This window comes from Amblyomma mixtum, chromosome 6, assembly GCF_055824585.1.
Source record: "Amblyomma mixtum isolate Tamu chromosome 6, ASM5582458v1, whole genome shotgun sequence".
NCBI lineage: Eukaryota > Metazoa > Arthropoda > Arachnida > Ixodida > Ixodidae > Amblyomma > Amblyomma mixtum.
The window spans coordinates 141,550,800-141,567,923 of record NC_143017.1 but is presented as its reverse complement, the minus strand read 5'-3'; the positions used below and the strand labels follow the sequence as shown (position 1 = coordinate 141,567,923).

The 17,124-nt window shown below is 47.6% G+C and overlaps 2 protein-coding genes across 2 annotated transcripts in view; both read left to right on the top strand.

Moving 5' to 3' along the window:
- Nucleotides 1-5,361: 5,361 nt before the first annotated feature.
- On the top strand, nucleotides 5,362-16,804 carry LOC149340640 ((3R)-3-hydroxyacyl-CoA dehydrogenase-like). Its single transcript, XM_089549475.1, has 3 exons — nucleotides 5,362-5,575; nucleotides 15,465-15,658; nucleotides 16,049-16,804. Exons 1-3 carry the CDS (start codon nucleotides 5,425-5,427, stop codon nucleotides 16,463-16,465), a joined length of 762 nt encoding a protein of 253 aa, XP_089405601.1. The 5' UTR covers nucleotides 5,362-5,424; the 3' UTR covers nucleotides 16,466-16,804.
- LOC149340639 ((3R)-3-hydroxyacyl-CoA dehydrogenase-like) overlaps nucleotides 16,068-17,124 on the top strand; it is a 21,988-nt gene continuing 20,931 nt past the window's right edge. The window contains exon 1 of the mRNA XM_089549473.1: nucleotides 16,068-16,163. The gene's annotated coding sequence lies outside the window, so the exon portion shown is untranslated. The remainder of the gene's footprint in view (nucleotides 16,164-17,124) is intronic.

Below are 17,124 nucleotides of genomic sequence, written 5' to 3'. Positions count from 1 at the left end.
AAAAAAACGAAGCATGCAGTCCAGCCGAGGGCAGATTCCCACTCAAGGGTGGAACCGTGGACGATTGAAGTAAGAAATGCACGAAATTCACTTCGATCTCAGCATGTTGTATTCCTCGTATGCTGCGGGGGACACCACCGGAGGCTTTTTTGTCTCTTCTCGGAATTGGCCTTCTGAGGAGACAAAGAGATCGGAGGAATAGTAAAGGCGGAGCAGCTTAATGTCAACAGCGGAGGTCGCTCGGTAAGTATGTGGGAGCTGTTGAAGCTCTTTGAGCTGCTGTTTTTCTTAACCAACGGACGGTCATGGCCCAGCACTCTCTCGTAATTTAGACAGGTGGGAATAAACTTTGCGCCATGCGAAAACGTTTTTAATTTGGCTTTCGTTACAAACCTAACCTGCAACAAGTTTATAACACGACGCCACTGAATAGGAATGCGAACCTGCAAATTTGAATGCAGCGCGAAGGATGCAATATGAGGGGCTTCAGTTGAGATCTCTTGTATAATGCAACCAATGTTAAAACTCTCCTAAACAGCAGGCAGAATGGTAAGACATCCAACATTTCACGTCGAGGACCTTGTTACATGACAAATTTGCTGAGGTTACACAATCGCAACCATGGATGGGTGCCAGTTGAATTTTTGGACTAATTCAGCTGAATTATCAAGAGGTATACAAATCTTATAGCACGGATTAACAGAGGTTTGATTGTTTTGTTTCAACGTGATCGAGACAGAATACTGCGTTTACATGTAAAGTCTCTGAATTTCTCATTTAATTTGGTTTGTTTTCCCACCTCAGAGAAAGTTTTCAGCACTGTTAACGAAACCATTCAAAGTTAGAGACTCACAGTCATTTCTTGCTAGGAAAGACTAACTCAACATAAAATAGTTACACTGACGAATAGGCAATATCAGTGATTGATATTTTTCTTGCTAAGAATGGTTAACTTTTCAAACCGTATCCTTGGCTCATAGGTAACATCAGTTACTGATAAATGAATTCCTCACATCCAATAAATCTCAGTTTAAACGGTTCTCCTTACCTACGACGAGAGAGATATTGGACAAACAGCCACGCTATATTCAGCTAATCTCTGAGCGCATCGAAACATATTGAAGGTTACGCAGATCTCCCTCCTACCTGTCCTTTGCTGAAATACGCCTGCGCGGTGTGGTCAGACAGCACGTCATTACTGTTTGAAAACTTCGACAACCAAGACAAAAGAGTTTCTGAACGCATTTATTGCGAACAAAATTCATAGCAATGCGTTAGACACCATACGTTACCCTTTCTTGAAAACCTTTAAGGGATGTGGTGGCGGTGTGGATTTTTATTTTTTTCAGTTTTTGTGTATATTATTTTCTTCGTTTCACTTTTCACGCTCCATACAAATCTTAGGGACCTAATAAAGGTTTTTCAACAGTGACCTTGGTGACAGTGACAGTGGTTTTTCAACGCTGTCCTTTTCAACAGTGAACAGAACACCCGGAAACACAACAGTCCCTCATAGCTCATCTCCGACAGCTGCATCACGCTCATAACACGGGGTGAGTTCAAGCAAACAAACGAAGCCTAATGGGCCAACTTGCGTATACTTTCGCCTCCGTTTTGCATGTTTCGAGCGTTCCCCGCTGCTTTCCTTCTTCACGCATCATTGTGCAGCAGCCTCAGTACACATCGAGCCCTCTGCACCACGCTGTCAGAAGTCGCATGTTTTGCCCAAACCACTAGCACGTGCACCGATGACGTAGGCCGGAAAAGCTGTAATCGTCCTGAAGCTGATTGCGACAAGGGGAGGAGAGGATTAGAATTTGCCAGACCACGTCCAAATTTGCAGAGCGCTCCTTACAGAATCTGATGACAAAGTTGTTTCTCAGTAAAGCACCCATAATATTTAGGCGTGCTCTAGCTGGTAAGCGAGTACGTGAGCTTTCTTCAAGCATGTTGTTCAGATTATTTATGTTTATGTCACGAAGACATTCCGCCCCCCAACCCCACCCCCACCCTCTCTTTACTTCTTTGCGTCAGCTCACTACAAATACCCTGGCGGCGTATCTACATTTTGGCCCGCAGTAAGCAAAGAAGTCGCGACTGCATGACGCCAACGAAAGGAGCATTTTTTTCTTCACTACAAAGAAAAAACGCTCCTTTCGTTGGCGTCACGCAGCCACATCGTCAAAATTCGTCACACTTGTTTCTGGGGAAGGGGAATGAGGGGCTCGTTATAAATATGACGGAAGCCAACAGCCACAGAAACCAAGGGGCACAGGGGATTTTCTTTATATATATATATTTATTTTGTGGTGTTGATCAATTTAGAACATCACTGAATATGTTATCGCTTAAAGATAATTGATTAGAAAAGCAGAAGAAAAAACAACCACATGCCGCCGGTGGGATCCGAACCTACGACCTCCGAATTACGCGTCCGGTGCTCTACCTCTGAGCTACGGCGACGGCTGTCAATTCTTCTGCTTTCGGGGGTATTTATGTTTACAAGCAACCTAACCTTGAGAGTGTTCATCAGCGCCACCCACGTTCATAAGCGGCGGACGTAGAACGTCCTGAGTTACCGCAGGTGTGACGTAGAACGTCATCGAACGGAGAGGGTGGAAGCTGCGTGAGAACCCTCTTATGCTTCCTAAGGCGTCAAGGCTGCCAGAATCGAGGCCCTCGCTAAGCAATTAAGCAAACAAGGGAAGGGGAATGAGGGGCTCGTTATAAATATGACGGAAGCCAACAGCCACAGAAACCAAGGGGCACAGGGGATTTTTTTTATATATATATATTTATTTTGTAGTGTTGATCAATTTAGAATATCACTGAATATGTTATCGCTTAAAGATAATTGATTAGAAAAGCACAAGAAAAAACAACCACATGCCGCCGGTGAGATCCGAACCCACGACCTCCGAATTACGCGCCCGGTGCTCTACTTAGCAACTACGAATCAGCAAAACGTCGCTTCATCGTATCATCAATCTGATGTAGTCAACAGCGTTCAGAGAAAAACTCAACTACCTGCATGATTGTTTCGCGGAACAAGCAGTTGAGAAAATATGAATAGGTTGGTTCGTTTATGGGGTTTAACGTCCCAAAGCGACTAAGGCTATGAGAGACGCCGTAGTGGAGGGCTCCGGAAATTTCGACCACCTGGGGTTCTTTAACGTGCACTGACATCGCACAGTACACGGGCCTCGAATTTCTCCTCCAAAGAAATTCAGCCGCCGCGGCCGGGATCGAACCCTCGTCTTTCGGGCCAGCAGCCGAGCACCATAGCCACTGAGCCACCGCGGCGGCCGAGAAAAAGAAAAAAAAGGTTTCACACATGTCACAGCTGTACACCTCAGAGCAGTGTGGCGACGGACCGTTTTGAAGAGCAATTTTTCATTACCGCGTGGAATTCTCCACATATGGTGAAGTAATAAGTGCTATTAGTGCTGCGAGCGACACAACTATGTACTGTATATTTGCAGTTCAGTCGCCTTATTCCAGTCGCCACACAACCGCATGCAAACCATGCCACACGCAGAGCGCACTGTACGCGACCGGCGCGTGGGACCCAACATGTCGCTGCGACGGGGAAACGGCGGCGCGGTGTGGTACGAAGGGTGTCCTCACCCTGAAAGCAGAGGGGTGGACATCAAGACACCCTAGCTAAGAGCGAACACTCGGGCCCTCTCGCGGCCAAACACGGCGTTCCACGTTTCACATATAAAAAAAGAAGCGGCTGCGGGCACCGAAAGTGAAATTGCCTCCGAGATTTGGCGACGCGCGGCGGCCGTTTCTAAGGCTGGTGCGCTTCATCGCCTTCGCTAAGTGCGCCGAGAGCAAAAGTCGGCCACAGGAGCTCTACGGGAGTTAATAATAATAATAATAATAATAATAATAATGTTTATTTGGTCACCACATTTTACATGATGATGCAGGGGACCGAAGTAAAAGCTGTCTTTCAACAGCTTGACAGAGCAACGGCCCCCCTTTTTGGCAGCATACAAAGTGGCGCAAAAACAAAATATACAAGGTAAAGGGAAAATACGTGCGATGAGCTCACCGCACTAAAAGACAGTACAGAAACATGTTACAAAACAGATGCACCTGGCACATATATTTAAAGCAGTACAAAACCATAAACACAAGGCAAAAAGAAATAAGGAATTCTAATATTTAACACAATGCAATTACATGGTAAAGACGCTTTAATAGAAAACATATGAATACCAGCCAGGAACACCAACTGTTCCACGGCGGCTGTTTTCGTTGCATGAAGAATTACATGAAATGTCTACAAAGAAAGTAAGTTAGAAGTCTCTGAAATGTTACACATTGGGGTGTTATATTCTGTTTTAGTAGATCATTAAGAAGTCGTGGAAGACGGTTTTCTAAAGTTTGCAGACCGTACGTTGTTCGAAATGTATTAGTTTGCCACATGTCATTATTTCTTGTTTCATAAGTTTGTTCGCGCCTTTTCAGGCCTGAAAGATTTTGAATAAAAGACGTTTTATTCAAAAATTCCTGTTTAAGTGTTCGGCTAAGGCGATAGTCATAGATTTTTGTTACTGGTATAATTTTGTGCTCTAAAAATATTTCTCCTGTGTGATGTAACCTTGGTAATCTCTTAACAATTCGCATTGCCTTTTTTTGCAATACGAGTAATTTGCTCAGATTTTCCTGTGTTGTAGTACCCCAGATAAGGCTACAGTAGTTAAAGCGAGAATGGAATAAAGAGTGATAAACTAACATCATAACACAAGACGGCAAGATTTCACGGTTGCGATGGAGTATACCAATTATTTGCGACAACTTAGAAGTTATGTGGGCTATGTGATCGTCCCAGGACATTTGCTGATTAAAGACAACCCCCAGGGTTTTGAAATGTGCCACTATTTCCAGTGGACAAGATCGCAAACATAATTGCTTTGACAGGTGTACTTGTTTATTCTTGGCCCGGAAGATAACTGCTTTTGTTTTGTTTACATTAATTTGTAATGCATTCTTTTGTGTCCACTGGTCTAGATGTTCGAGCATGCAGTTAGCAGTATCTATTAACTCATTAGCATTTTCACCAGCCAAGAACATGCTGGTATCGTCTGCGTATATAATAAATTTTGTGAAAGGAAATACATTGACGATGTCATTAATATAAAGATTGAAAAGAAAAGGACCGAGTATACTCCCCTGCGGTACACCGCAGCGAACAGGGAGAGTTTCAGACATGAAGCCATTTACACTAACAGCCTGCCGGCGATATTGAAGATATGACTTAACTATCGATGCTGCGTGCCCCTCTTTCTCTCTTATCCAGTCTACTGTATGTTAGCGTATGACTCTCTCGGTGATAGCACACGAAAAACAGAACGGCACACGAGTAACTCCGCGCAAACAGCAGTTATCGTTCGAGGGGTTCATTGGAAGGAGATGTCTCTTCATGGGCGGCTGGCTGTAGTGACGGGAGGTGCCAGCGGCATCGGTGAAGCCGTCTGCCACGCACTGACTGCCGAGGGTGTCACCGTGGTGGTCGCAGACAAGGATGTGGCAGCAGCCCAGAAAGTGGCAGAGTCTCTTGGAGGTCAGTATTATGGCATTCATTCCTGTTGAAATGTTTCTTCAGAAGCGCCGAAGCTGGCTTAAAAAAAAAACTTTTTTTCAGCCCTGTTTTCTTTCCATTCGCATGTTATTAGTGAATCGGCACCAAAAGGTTGTGTGCGGCGCCTTCCGGAGCACTTGTCACTTCTTCGTTTCCTTGCTTAAACACTCTATATGAGCTATTCAGTAATTTCGTATCTTTTCCGTATGGCTCGTATGGAATATATATATATCCGGAACGAGGTGGCTGTGTGAATTAAATGGACACGTATATTTATAATAGAAATTCATACGGAGTTCGTATGACATCATGCTTGTTATGTGGAGATATTGCGAATATTGTACGCGAAGGATATGGAAACCAGAGAGGAAACAAATTGGAAGCCTATGAATTTGCATCTATTTTTTCCATATCCACGAGCTCCGTATTCAGATAATTTCCCACGGGACACACTTATGGAACGTTTCAGCGCAGTGCTATCTCCTCTCGGAATATTAAGCATGTTTTGAACGAAAGAAGACGCCTGAGAGCAACAAAAAATTTAAAGCGAGAGAAAAAATGACGGATAGAGAGGGGGGGGGGGGGGGGGGGGTGTAGAGGCAGGAAGTGGCATTACGTGAACGCTATCTCTGTTGCGCAAATTAGGTAACCAGCGCCGGCTTTCTTACATGTCTTTTAGTAATCGTTTAGAATATTGCGGTCATGAATGCGGATCCTTCTGGTTCACCTAGAGCCTCCGATAACAACACTAATTTCAGAGACGCAGTAAAAGCCATACTCAAGCAGCCCTAGACGTAAATGGTTGCAACGGTAAAAATTTAAAAAAAAAGGGGAAAAGAATAGCAAGAGACCTTCGTTGCCTCTCCCAGTTGAGGAGAAGGTGCCTGTCTGTAGCTGCAGATATAGAACACCCTCCTCTCTCAACACTGTGTGGTTTGGTAGGGGGAGGGGGGTGGACTAGCAGTGTTCCTCACGGCACCCGCGTATATACTCTCCATACGAGAAATGCACACTCAAAATCAGCCCCATCTGGGCCGAACCCTTAGCGGATGGGTTGGCTTTGGAAACGCTTCATAGACGAAGGCCGTAACGGTACTGATTTCCCCTTTCAAAAATGCCGCAAGTTAGGTAAATGTGAGTTTGTCAGGAGGAAAGTTTGGACGTTCTTTTACGAGTGTTGTAAGGCCCATCGAATTTTTTTTCTTCAGATGTGCAATGTGGGCGGAGAGCTTAAAAGTGGAATCGAAAATAATGCTGTGGAAGATGGCGCAGTCGGGTGCAAAAAAAAGATATTAAAAACAGAAGAATATGGCCGATATGCATTGAAGGAAACGGACGACTGCAAGGACATGATGGTATCATGGGCACATAAACCACAATGCGATGGATTAGTATACCATCAAGAACATCCTTATTAAAAATATTGATCACAAAAGAAGGTTCCAATAACCTACCTTTGACTGATAGCTTTAGTGTGCTGCACATTTACAGCGATATTGAACATTTATTGCTGATCATACAAGTGTTTTTTGCGAAGTTTTATGCTGGGCCGTTCATAAGATAATATTTTAGTTTAAAGTAAGTAGAATTATTATTCGCATTCCCTTAGTTTGCTTAGAATGCACAGTACGATCCTTTTTCTCTTGTTCAAGGCGTCGAGTTGTTTGTATGCGTTAGAAATTGCCTTTACAAGACAGCCGCCATGTGTCAAGCGAGGCCCAGTGGTGTTTTAGGATGACGTGCTTTTGGGAAGCGTGAAGTGCTTCTAGCGCCCGTTTTCGGCGCGCACCGGGTGACCTTTACATTAGAGCGAAGGGCAAAAAATTGGTGTGGTTTAGCTCCGGTTAAACCTGGTAGCGGCGCATAGCTGCGTGCCGGGGCCGCCGCCGCTGCCGCGCGCTCTCCATTGCCTTTCCTCTTTCGGTGTAGTCATTCATTTGTACAGGTTCTTCGACACCTCTCCACCTCCGCTTTTCAAGACGTTCGGCCCGTTGTTCTTCACTTTCCTCGGCACGTCTTCGTCTCCTAGCTCCATTCCGTATAGCACGGCTGGACTCAAATTCTAAACTTGAAGTGGCTTGCTTAGCTGCTTCTGATTCTCGTCGTTTTCGCAAACGTTCTTCTCGTTGTTCCCTGTTTCCTGGGCACGTTGTTTCCGCTTGTCTTCATTCCGTTTAGCTTGCCTAATCCCAGCTTCTGAACTCGATACAGCTCGTTTAGTTGCTTCGGCTTCTCGTCGCTTCCGCAGTCGTTCTTCTCTTTGCTCTTCCGTTTCTTCGGCACGTTGTAACCTCTTTCTTGCATTCTTCCTAGCTTGCTTGGCTGTCGCCTTAGAGTTAAACTGTTCAGAAGCAGTAGAGCAACTAGATTCAGAAATAGACTCTTCGTCGGTGGCTTCCATGGCGAGACTCAACGAGGAGCGCGGCACTAGAGTTCCTGTATATACAGTAACTCTACGCGGCACGACCGGCCAGCGCCTCCTATATACTGTGCCTGGGCGAACGCTCTCCTCAGGCCGTCGGGCGCTGGCTCTGCCGCCGCTCGCGGCTGCCGCAAGGAGGCGCTGTGTGAGTAGAATACGTCGCGCGCGGCGGGTGCCTCCATGCCCACGCTCATCGAGGGTGCGAGTAGCTCGGCTACTGCTGATCGGCCGCGCGGAGTACGATTCTTGTTTCTTTTTCAAGGATCAAGCTGGGCGCACTTCTGCCGTGTCATATTCAGCTGCAGGGCCAACCATTACGTTCGTGAAGAACGTTTATTGGTGGTTCGTGCTTCACGATATCAACAACACGACGCAGCACATACACCGACATTTTCCGGATGCTCGCCAATTCGACGACAGTGCTGATCCGCGGCTTGAATGGCTTGCAGTCACTTTCCCTATGTATTTAGAAGGGCTAAAAAAAGATCTGGGCATACCCGTGAATTTCTCACAGACGAAACCTATCAGGCAATTCTGATCACTACCTATTCTACAGTGGCGTGTGTCAAATGTCTGCAATAGCTTGCAAATATCTGCAAATATCTGCAATCTTATGTGGGCGGTTACATTGCACGAGTTGTTGGCGAGCATATGGATTGCGAGAACTGCCTTACTTTGTGTACGAAGCCGGTTAGCAACCAGCCACTCCTTCAGTTCACCCGCAGCCAAGACCGAGGTGGGCTGCTCTGCCCGTCAGATCAACTTCTCTTCGTTCTCGACACATTAAGAGCTTTTGCTGACCGCACCCTGCAGGACGATCAGACCTTGAAAAAGCCTATCACTACATTAGTAGAGTACGCTGTCCCAGCCCTTTGTGCTTCAATGTTGCCGAAGTGCAAGAGCGATGGCATCAACGAGCTCATGAACCTTACATCGGTTCGTTTCCTGAGGCCGCTTCTATGCAACTACGCATTCAATGTCAGTGACAAGCATGACGTAGTTAAACATTTCACTAAAAAGCCCCTTTCGCGAAAGTACGCGATGCTCTGAGGATGGCGTACGTTTTACTGCCGTGTAGAAGTTAGCCTCCACAATAAATACTTCTTTTTACGAGTTTGAGTAAGTGTTGACTCACAACGCACTTATATTGAATATATGAACCTCTATATCTGCGCAGCGTTATGCGCATGCAGATGATGCAGCGTCTCACGTTACATAGCTGGTGGCACTGACAGCAGGGCGCATTTTTCGCGCGTACCATACACGCTCAAGTTGAGCGTCAACGATGCGACTCGAGACACCATGCAGTCTTGCAGGAAGTGCGCGGCAGATCAAATGATGAAACCAGTTGGCAAAGCTCCACATTTTCTGGCGCCAACTCTGGCTTCGGTGGCGACAATGGTAACTCTCAAAAACTTTACGAAGGAAACGCGGGCTCAGGTACCGCTTTGGAAGCAGTCTAACGGCTTTACGTGCTACTTACATAAGTAAACAACAGCACGCGACGGAGCTCTTTCAGAGCCCAAACTTTCAGTATTAGCTGCTGCCAAGCACTGCTTTCAAATAGAGACCCTCAGACAAGCGAACTTAAAGGTGACAGAACAATTTTCCACGCAGTGGATTTAAGCAGGCGCGCGCTGTCATACCAGCGCAGCAGACAACGCGCGAGCGCATTGCACAGCAGTAGCCGCGAAAGACACGACTAAAATGGTCCGGTTACCCTTAGCGACAAGTGCTTCTGAGCTCCCTTTTAAAAAAAGTTTTGATTGTACTTGAACCAACATGAATGCAGCCGAAAACTCAACGACAGTACAACTGCGAACGGTCTGCGTTTCTATGAGCGACGGAGCGACGGCGCGGCGGTGATCCTACTCCGGTGGCGGCGCGTGGCGGCGAAAGGCCGTACTAGCCCCGACGGCGGGCTCCCATTGTTCGCCTCTCGTTCTCCCAGGCATAGACCAGATTTTTTTACTCTCGCACGCAGGCTGCGGACGCGCGCCTACTCTCGACGCCAGTCGCCATCTGTCGGCGCGCGCGGCCCGAGGGACTGCGGGTCGCGCCGGCGCCGCGCATAGAACGCATGTTTACGTGTTCGCTTCTGCCGTTTTGTGCTCCATCAGCTAACGTATGAGGGTGTGTGCTGTGCGTCACTACTCACATTTGCCCTCTTCCAGACAGTGCTGCGGTTATCTTGTGCGCAGTTACTCGTTAACGTGACATCCGAGGGTAGTCGACCAGGTAGTGTACGGACTGGAAACCGGCACTTCGAAGCAGATTTCTGCGCTGTCGTGTCGTTTGTTGTCGCCTTTTACGTGCGATATCATCTATGATAATATTATGCATCAGAATGTAGATCTATTGACTTGACTCAGTGGAGTAGTAACTGGATAGGCGAGCTGCAGACTGAAGGTTGTCCCGACGGAGCGCGTGTTTTCGATCACCAGTACGTGTTCAGCATCCTTGCGCTGAGCTTGCTCTTGTTCCCATTAAGAACATTTCATGCACAGGATTGTAAGCACGACCGCTACCGATTTCAGCTGCTTTTTCCGCACGCATGTCAGAGGTATCTGGGGGGCAAAGGTTTATCTATAGTGTCTTTCTGCTGTTGGTATCTACCTTAGCTCGGTTTGGTTTATTAAGGTTTTACGTCCCAAAACGACTCAGGCTATGAGGGACGCCGTAGTGAAGGGCTCCGGAAATTTCGACCACCTGGGGTTCTTTAACATGCACTGACATCGCACAGTACACGGGCCTCTAGAATTTCGCCTCCTTCGAAATTCGGCCGCCGCGGCCGGGATCGAACCCGCGTCTTTTGGGCCAGAGCAGAGAGCCGTAACCACTGAGCCACCGCAGCGGTGCGGTATCTACATTATTCATAGGAAAATATGCGCGATTTCATTACATTTTCCACACTTAGCCAAACGCCTACGCAACGCTCTCACACGCGGCGAGAGCTCCTGAATAAAATAACGCGACTTCGGACCTCAGAATTAGTGAAAGCTGGATTAGCTGCTCATATCTATTCAAGCTTTTATAAATTAAGCGAAAGTACGTTTTTATGCACCAGGTTGCATAAACCATGAGAAAATTTGTTTTCTGTTGGCGCTGCGACTCAGTTGAGCTCACAGCGGTAATTTGTTGATAAACTGGCGCGGCGACAAGAAAGCCGTTTGTGGAAGGGGGGGGGGGGGGGGGCTTTATGGCCGGCAGGAAGGAATAAGAGTGCATAGGAATTGGAACTGCATACTAGCCGCACACCTAATTCTTGATATTGAATAAAAAGTTTCTTTGCGGTCGAGCACCAAGACGGAATTCGATTAAGCACGAGCGCGTTCTAAGCGCCGGCACAATTAACCTGAATGTCAAACTAAATGTCATTAAAACGCGTCAGTGTTATCGCTTTGATAACGTAAATACTTCCTGCAACACAGCCACGCAGCGGAAGTATGCTCGACAATGTTTTTTTAGCGCCCGAAGCGCGGCTATATGCAGGCGCGGCCGCGGAACTGCCGCAGCCCCGCAGTCCTCAAAGAAACGCCCGCACCGCGGCGCGCCAGTCGGTGCAAAATGGCCGCGCCCAGGAGAGGCTCAAAAATCTGGTCTTCGCTGGACCGGCTTCACCTGGCTGCGGTGGAAAGAGTAAGCTGATGTCACGCGTCGCCATAGCAACGGAGAAGCTGACGTCACACCATCTGTTAGGTGCGGTGGCGGCTTCTTGAGGATCCACGGACCACGCGACGAGCGGTTAGACCTGGCGTAGTACTGTTTTCGCAATAAAACTCTGGCGATTTTGCACCAGAGCTGAGGGAAAACACGTAGGCGAATTTAAGCCAATTTTGGCGATACTTTCAGTCGCCCCCTTGTGCCCTACATGCGGCGCTCCCGCCGGAGCAGCGCATGTGTAAACAGCAGCAACTCTTCCTAAACCCGTGTTCGGCGAAGCCAGCGCGCGGCGCGAAGGAGCCTACGCCCGCGGGCAACACATCTCGAGGAGGCGTGCGGATTATGCAACAAGCGCGTTGCTCACGAAGCGAGGCGCAGGAACACAGGCGCACCATCTCGTGTGGAGCCATGGCGCCATCTTTCGGGGCAGCGCGGGATCCTTTGTAAACATTGAGGGGGCCGCAAGGTAGGGGTGCCGGATGTTGCACCCTGACGGGCGAGCGACGCCACGGACGGATCGTTGTGTTTGGCGTTGTAGAGGTGCACTGAACGCATGGCGACAGTCCGAAACCAGCAGTGACTTGCGCAGATATCGTCTGGCGACAGCGCGGCACTTTTAACGGCTGTGCGCCGATGCCCGTACCGCTGATGGCAGGCTTGCTCTGTACAACCTGCTGCAGGGTTTTCGAGAGCGCGCAGCTGTGCTCTGTGGAGTAAACAAAGCGAAGTATTAAAGCAGGTGCTAGGCTTCGGAAGGGAAGCTTGCGCTCTAACACGGTAACTTACACAAACATTCGGTACAAACCTACATTGATCCTCAAAGGGAGCCGCTGAGCTAAATTTGCCCTTTAGTCCGCAGCGACGTGCTTGAGTGTTCCAGACAAATGCGTTCAGAGTTGTACGCTCTAAAAGAGGTCTAAGCGGGGTTTCCCTACCTTCAGCAAAGATGCCGCGAGAACGCTTTTTTTTTTCTCACGGCGACGACAACTAAATGGCTCACTTCGCTAGTAGCAGCGGATTCATTACGCCAGCAGGGGTTAGATCGAGACGCGACTGCGGCTTCGAAAGACGCATGTAAACCCGAAACAGTGTCGCAGCGAAGCGAGTGGGCAGTTAAAATCCATGGGGCAATCGTAAAAAAAAAAGGCATTCCGACAGACCAGGTGAAACATCAGCTGGCGAAGCCGTCCAGAGACGGGAAATCTCTGTAGCCTCAAGCAGCGGAAGCAAGCCGCGTCTGGCCGCATCGTCCTGAATTACAATTGCGATGTAGGGTGGCACCACCGTCGTGAAAGCTTCCATGCGCCGCATGTAAACGATAGCATATCATAGCGGCCACCGCGCCAGCACGCCCTGATGCGCTTCGCTCTCAGCCATGTAACCGCGGCTCTTGTCTTATTGAACGTTTGTCCCGTTGAATTGTCCGTCTGCTTTGCAGATTTTTAAGCAGCGGTATAATGCGCATCCGTAAGACTTTTAGTGCCACAGAACCTTTAAAACATTTTCAAAAGTATTTTTATTGTGAATTCATTCTCCATAACTAAAGGAATTTGACCAGAAAGGCAATTCTCCTGGTACATTACCCGGCCGGAAGCCCACCTGGGGTCACGAAGTTAATCGTATTCAACCTGATCTTTTTCCATAATATAATACGGAGAAATAATCGGAACAATACTAGTATCATCGGGTATCATCACATATTCGATACCACCAGCGCGAAGGTCGATGAACAAGCACGTTGTCTTCTTCTTCCACTCGTTATAGGAGTACAAAAATCAAATTTACAGGTCCTGTATTATATCCTAAAAGCGCCAGTAAGCCCAGAGCCCGATGTATTATAAACCAATGAGCCCTGGATAATTTCATGTCGTGTAACTTCTGCGGTGTAGGTTATATTTCAGTTTATAGCGCAAAGCTCAAATGGGGAGACGACAGCGCCGCCTTTCGTCTAACGAAAGAGCATCCCCCCGCACGTTCTTCAAGGGCGACACCATCTGGTAGCTGCTGAATATTTTGTCTTCTCCGTCACTCTCCCGCCGGCAAATGATATGGCCCAACAGTGGAAATTTTCTGAACGACACATTTTTTCATGGTGCCAACGTTCATGATGTCCGTCCTCATTGCTTGAAGTTAGTCAAGCTTAGTTGTGCTTACTTCACAGTCATAGCAGCCTGTTTTATGCATTAGTTCGATTGGGTACTTTTTTGCACACTGCCTTGTGCTCAAGGAATAACTTCAGCAAGATTTTTTTGTCCTTTAAAGTTTCCTGTACCTACTCATTTGAGGTGTAACCTAAATAGCGCAGTGGTACCTAAATTTCCGCGGAACACTTCGAGAAACGTTTAAGGAATGTTGACTGCAGAGTAATTACGAGCCTCTTTGAATCGTATGATGTTGTCGACGAATGAAACGCGATCCTAAAAAAGCCAGGTCTAACTGTACTTGGCGTTGATGAATATGGTGACAAGAGGTTTTCACCGATATATTTCTTAGTGCTCAATATATTGGAATGCTTTGCGCGGATATTTCTGTTTGATCTGTTTGTTTTTTTACTGACGATTCCGCCCACTGCATGACTGCATTGTGACGTACACCGACGCACTTGAAGCAATGGCACTTTTGTGGCAGGTGAAGTCTAAGGAAAGACCTGACGAACTCTGTATACTCACTAAAAAGTATTTCGGGAGGGGTACCTTCGCAAGGCTTTACTGTGCCACGCAAATTGGCAACTAATATCGTCGCGACAGTATGTGCACGTTAAAAGCGCTTTCATAAACATGGTGGTGTTGAAGGAAAAGCAGAAAAAAGACGGAATTCAACCCCTGACATGCCCGACTAACTAGTGAGCACGTATTAGTAGAGATCAGCTCTACTGCGCTGCTTCACCCGCGGGAAGCACCTGCTGTGTATGCGAACATGGTTCTGCGATACTGTTGCAACGTTGTGGGCGTCCCGTGTTTTATGCTAGGCCCCACCTTTATTTCTAGCACCACTGTAAAAACAAACTAAAGAGAGCTTCCGCAAACCTTGACCATCCTTGTTCCGACGAATGAAAGGTGGAAACACGGAAGCAGACGCTAGGCGGACTTCAGGGGCACCTTCATAAGCGGTCCGCGTCGCGGCAGGTGCACATGGAGTTTTAATGAAGCGCTGGGGCGCTGAAGGGCCCCGATTGAGCTCGCCATGAGCTCACTGAGGTCTGTTACATTACCCACGTTTAGGCCTTCATGTAGGGTGACGTGCAGAATAATTTTGACCACGCTTTGGTGGTCAGTATCTTCTGACGAATTACGCAGCAAGATATGTCTGTTTGGTACTTTTTTTTCTTTTTGATTCGAAGACTTGTCATGGGGTATAAGAAGAGTCTGAAGATAAACTTAAGTAAGTAGTTCGTGGAGTCTTTTCTCTTCCAGAAACCTTAGGGTACTTTATCAGCTAACTCCAGCTTGTGCGATTACTAATGAAGGCATCAAACCTTTCTATTTCAGTTGCACAACGCGAGTAAAGAGTTGCAGTGCCGAAGAGTAGTTTATATTATCCAGTCAGCGACTGTACACACAGTACGTTATATTGCAGCAAATTTGTGCTGCTCTCATCAAGTACCAACGTATCGGCACAGAATGACATAATTCGCGTGTTCCTGGCTTCGATACTTAGAAAAATTGATGCTTTCCGTTGGCTGTCTGATCGTGGTCGGAATGAACAAATCAAGAGGTATAGGTGTGGAGCGCTCCTATAGTTCTGTTGCTTCGAGGGAGGGTGACGCCATTGATTAATCCTATGCAGGCGAGGCAAAGCACTGTGCCATGCACGTGGACGTTGGCGACTCGTCGTCCGTGGAGAAACTCTTCCACGACATCAGCACCGAGTTCTCGCAGCCGCTCAGCATAGGCGTCAACTGCGCCGGCATCCTGCGCAGAGCGCCTCTCATCGAGTGTGCCGAGGAGCTGTTCGATGACGTCATTAGAGTCAACCTAGAGGTAAGATGGCAATATAGAGACATTTAGTGAGAGGGCACTCGTAGTGATATGGATGTCCTCTTCATATCATGAAGGATGAACAGCAAGGTCACCCGTGTGTTCGGATTTCGCTTCGTGTTACGAAACCCTCGTGGTGGAAATCAATTGGAAGCCTTCCAATGAACACTGCCTTGTATAACCACAGTGTAGCTCCCACTCTGCAAAATATCCACCCACTTACGCACTACCACTGGCCAGAAGCCCTCGCAGGAGAGGAATAAAAAAGCAACGGCGACATCAAGGATGCAATGGTGCAATGGCAAACATTTCATTGGAAAAGCAAACCAATTATGCTAGTGTGGGCTTGTCGCTTTTCATCATATCACTGTTCATGATATTTTTCTTTCCCAGGGCACCTTTGCGGTGACACGTGCAGCCAGTCGGGAGATACTGCGTTCCGGCAAAAAGCTGCCCGAAGGAGGCGCCGCCATCGTGAACGTAGCCAGCATTGCAGCAAGGCGGTGTGGTAAGACCTCCGCTGCGTACGCAGCTTCTAAGGCCGGCGTTGTGGCCTTGACTAAGTCGGCGGCGCAGGAACTGGCTGCTCACGGCATTCGATGCAACACCGTGCTGCCAGGGTGGGCGGACACTGCAATGACCGCTGCTATACCTGATGAAATCAGAGCAATGGCTATAACCGAGACGCCGCTTAAACGCACCGCCAACCCGCAGGAAATTGCCGAGGCTATCAAGTTCCTGTGCTCGCCAACAGCTAGTTCTTATATCACGGGCGCAGCACTGGAAGTCACCGGAGGTGTTCACATGTAAATTTTTCTATTTTGAGAGTGGCGCACTGGATGTACGACACGGCGTTTACAAAAGTCACTTGCCTTCTGATCCCTCTGGCAGCGTTATTCCTTCTACTGCAGATATCTATACTTCTTGCTGCAAAAATGCTTAGGTGATATCTTGGCATTGATGTTCACACCCATGATGTGGGTACAGGAATTTTAACTTTTCACCGGGCAAGAAGGATTCTTTACCTTATGGTGACACGTAAATACCTTGACGCATAAAGAAACATATGGAAAGAAACAGGAATATTTCTTTTTGAAACTGTTATTGTTTAGATGTTTGTGTTTGAAACAAAAATAGATTACGCTTGAATCATGTTCAGCCATATTATAGTCCTGTCATACAAGAAGCACCCCCTACACTAGAGCGGCGACAAGCTACTCCACAAACGCGGTGGAAAGAAAGCCAGCATAATGCACGAGAATAGTCCTTGGGATATGTTAGTGGGCAGTGTTTCTTGTACCTTGTTAGCGCCTGCAGCATCGCCCCTTTGGTTATATAATTGTTTTCGCACGCACCGGCAAACGTAAGCACGAGAGGCTTATAGGCAGCCGTCAATTATACTTGAGCCAGACACTCGTTGCTATGCCAAAAAACAGCCCTCTACAGCCCGTTAGGCAGCGAAGAAAAGA

Excerpts from the sequence above, each read along its gene's own strand:
- LOC149340640 (XM_089549475.1), top strand. The coding sequence starts at position 5,425 with ATGTCTCTTCATGGGCGGCTGGCTGTAGTGACGGGAGGTGCCAGCGGC. Across the intron at positions 5,576-15,464 it reads AGTGGCAGAGTCTCTTGGAG|GCGAGGCAAAGCACTGTGCC; the intron begins GTCAGTATTATG and ends AATCCTATGCAG. Across the intron at positions 15,659-16,048 it reads TCATTAGAGTCAACCTAGAG|GGCACCTTTGCGGTGACACG; the intron begins GTAAGATGGCAA and ends TTTCTTTCCCAG.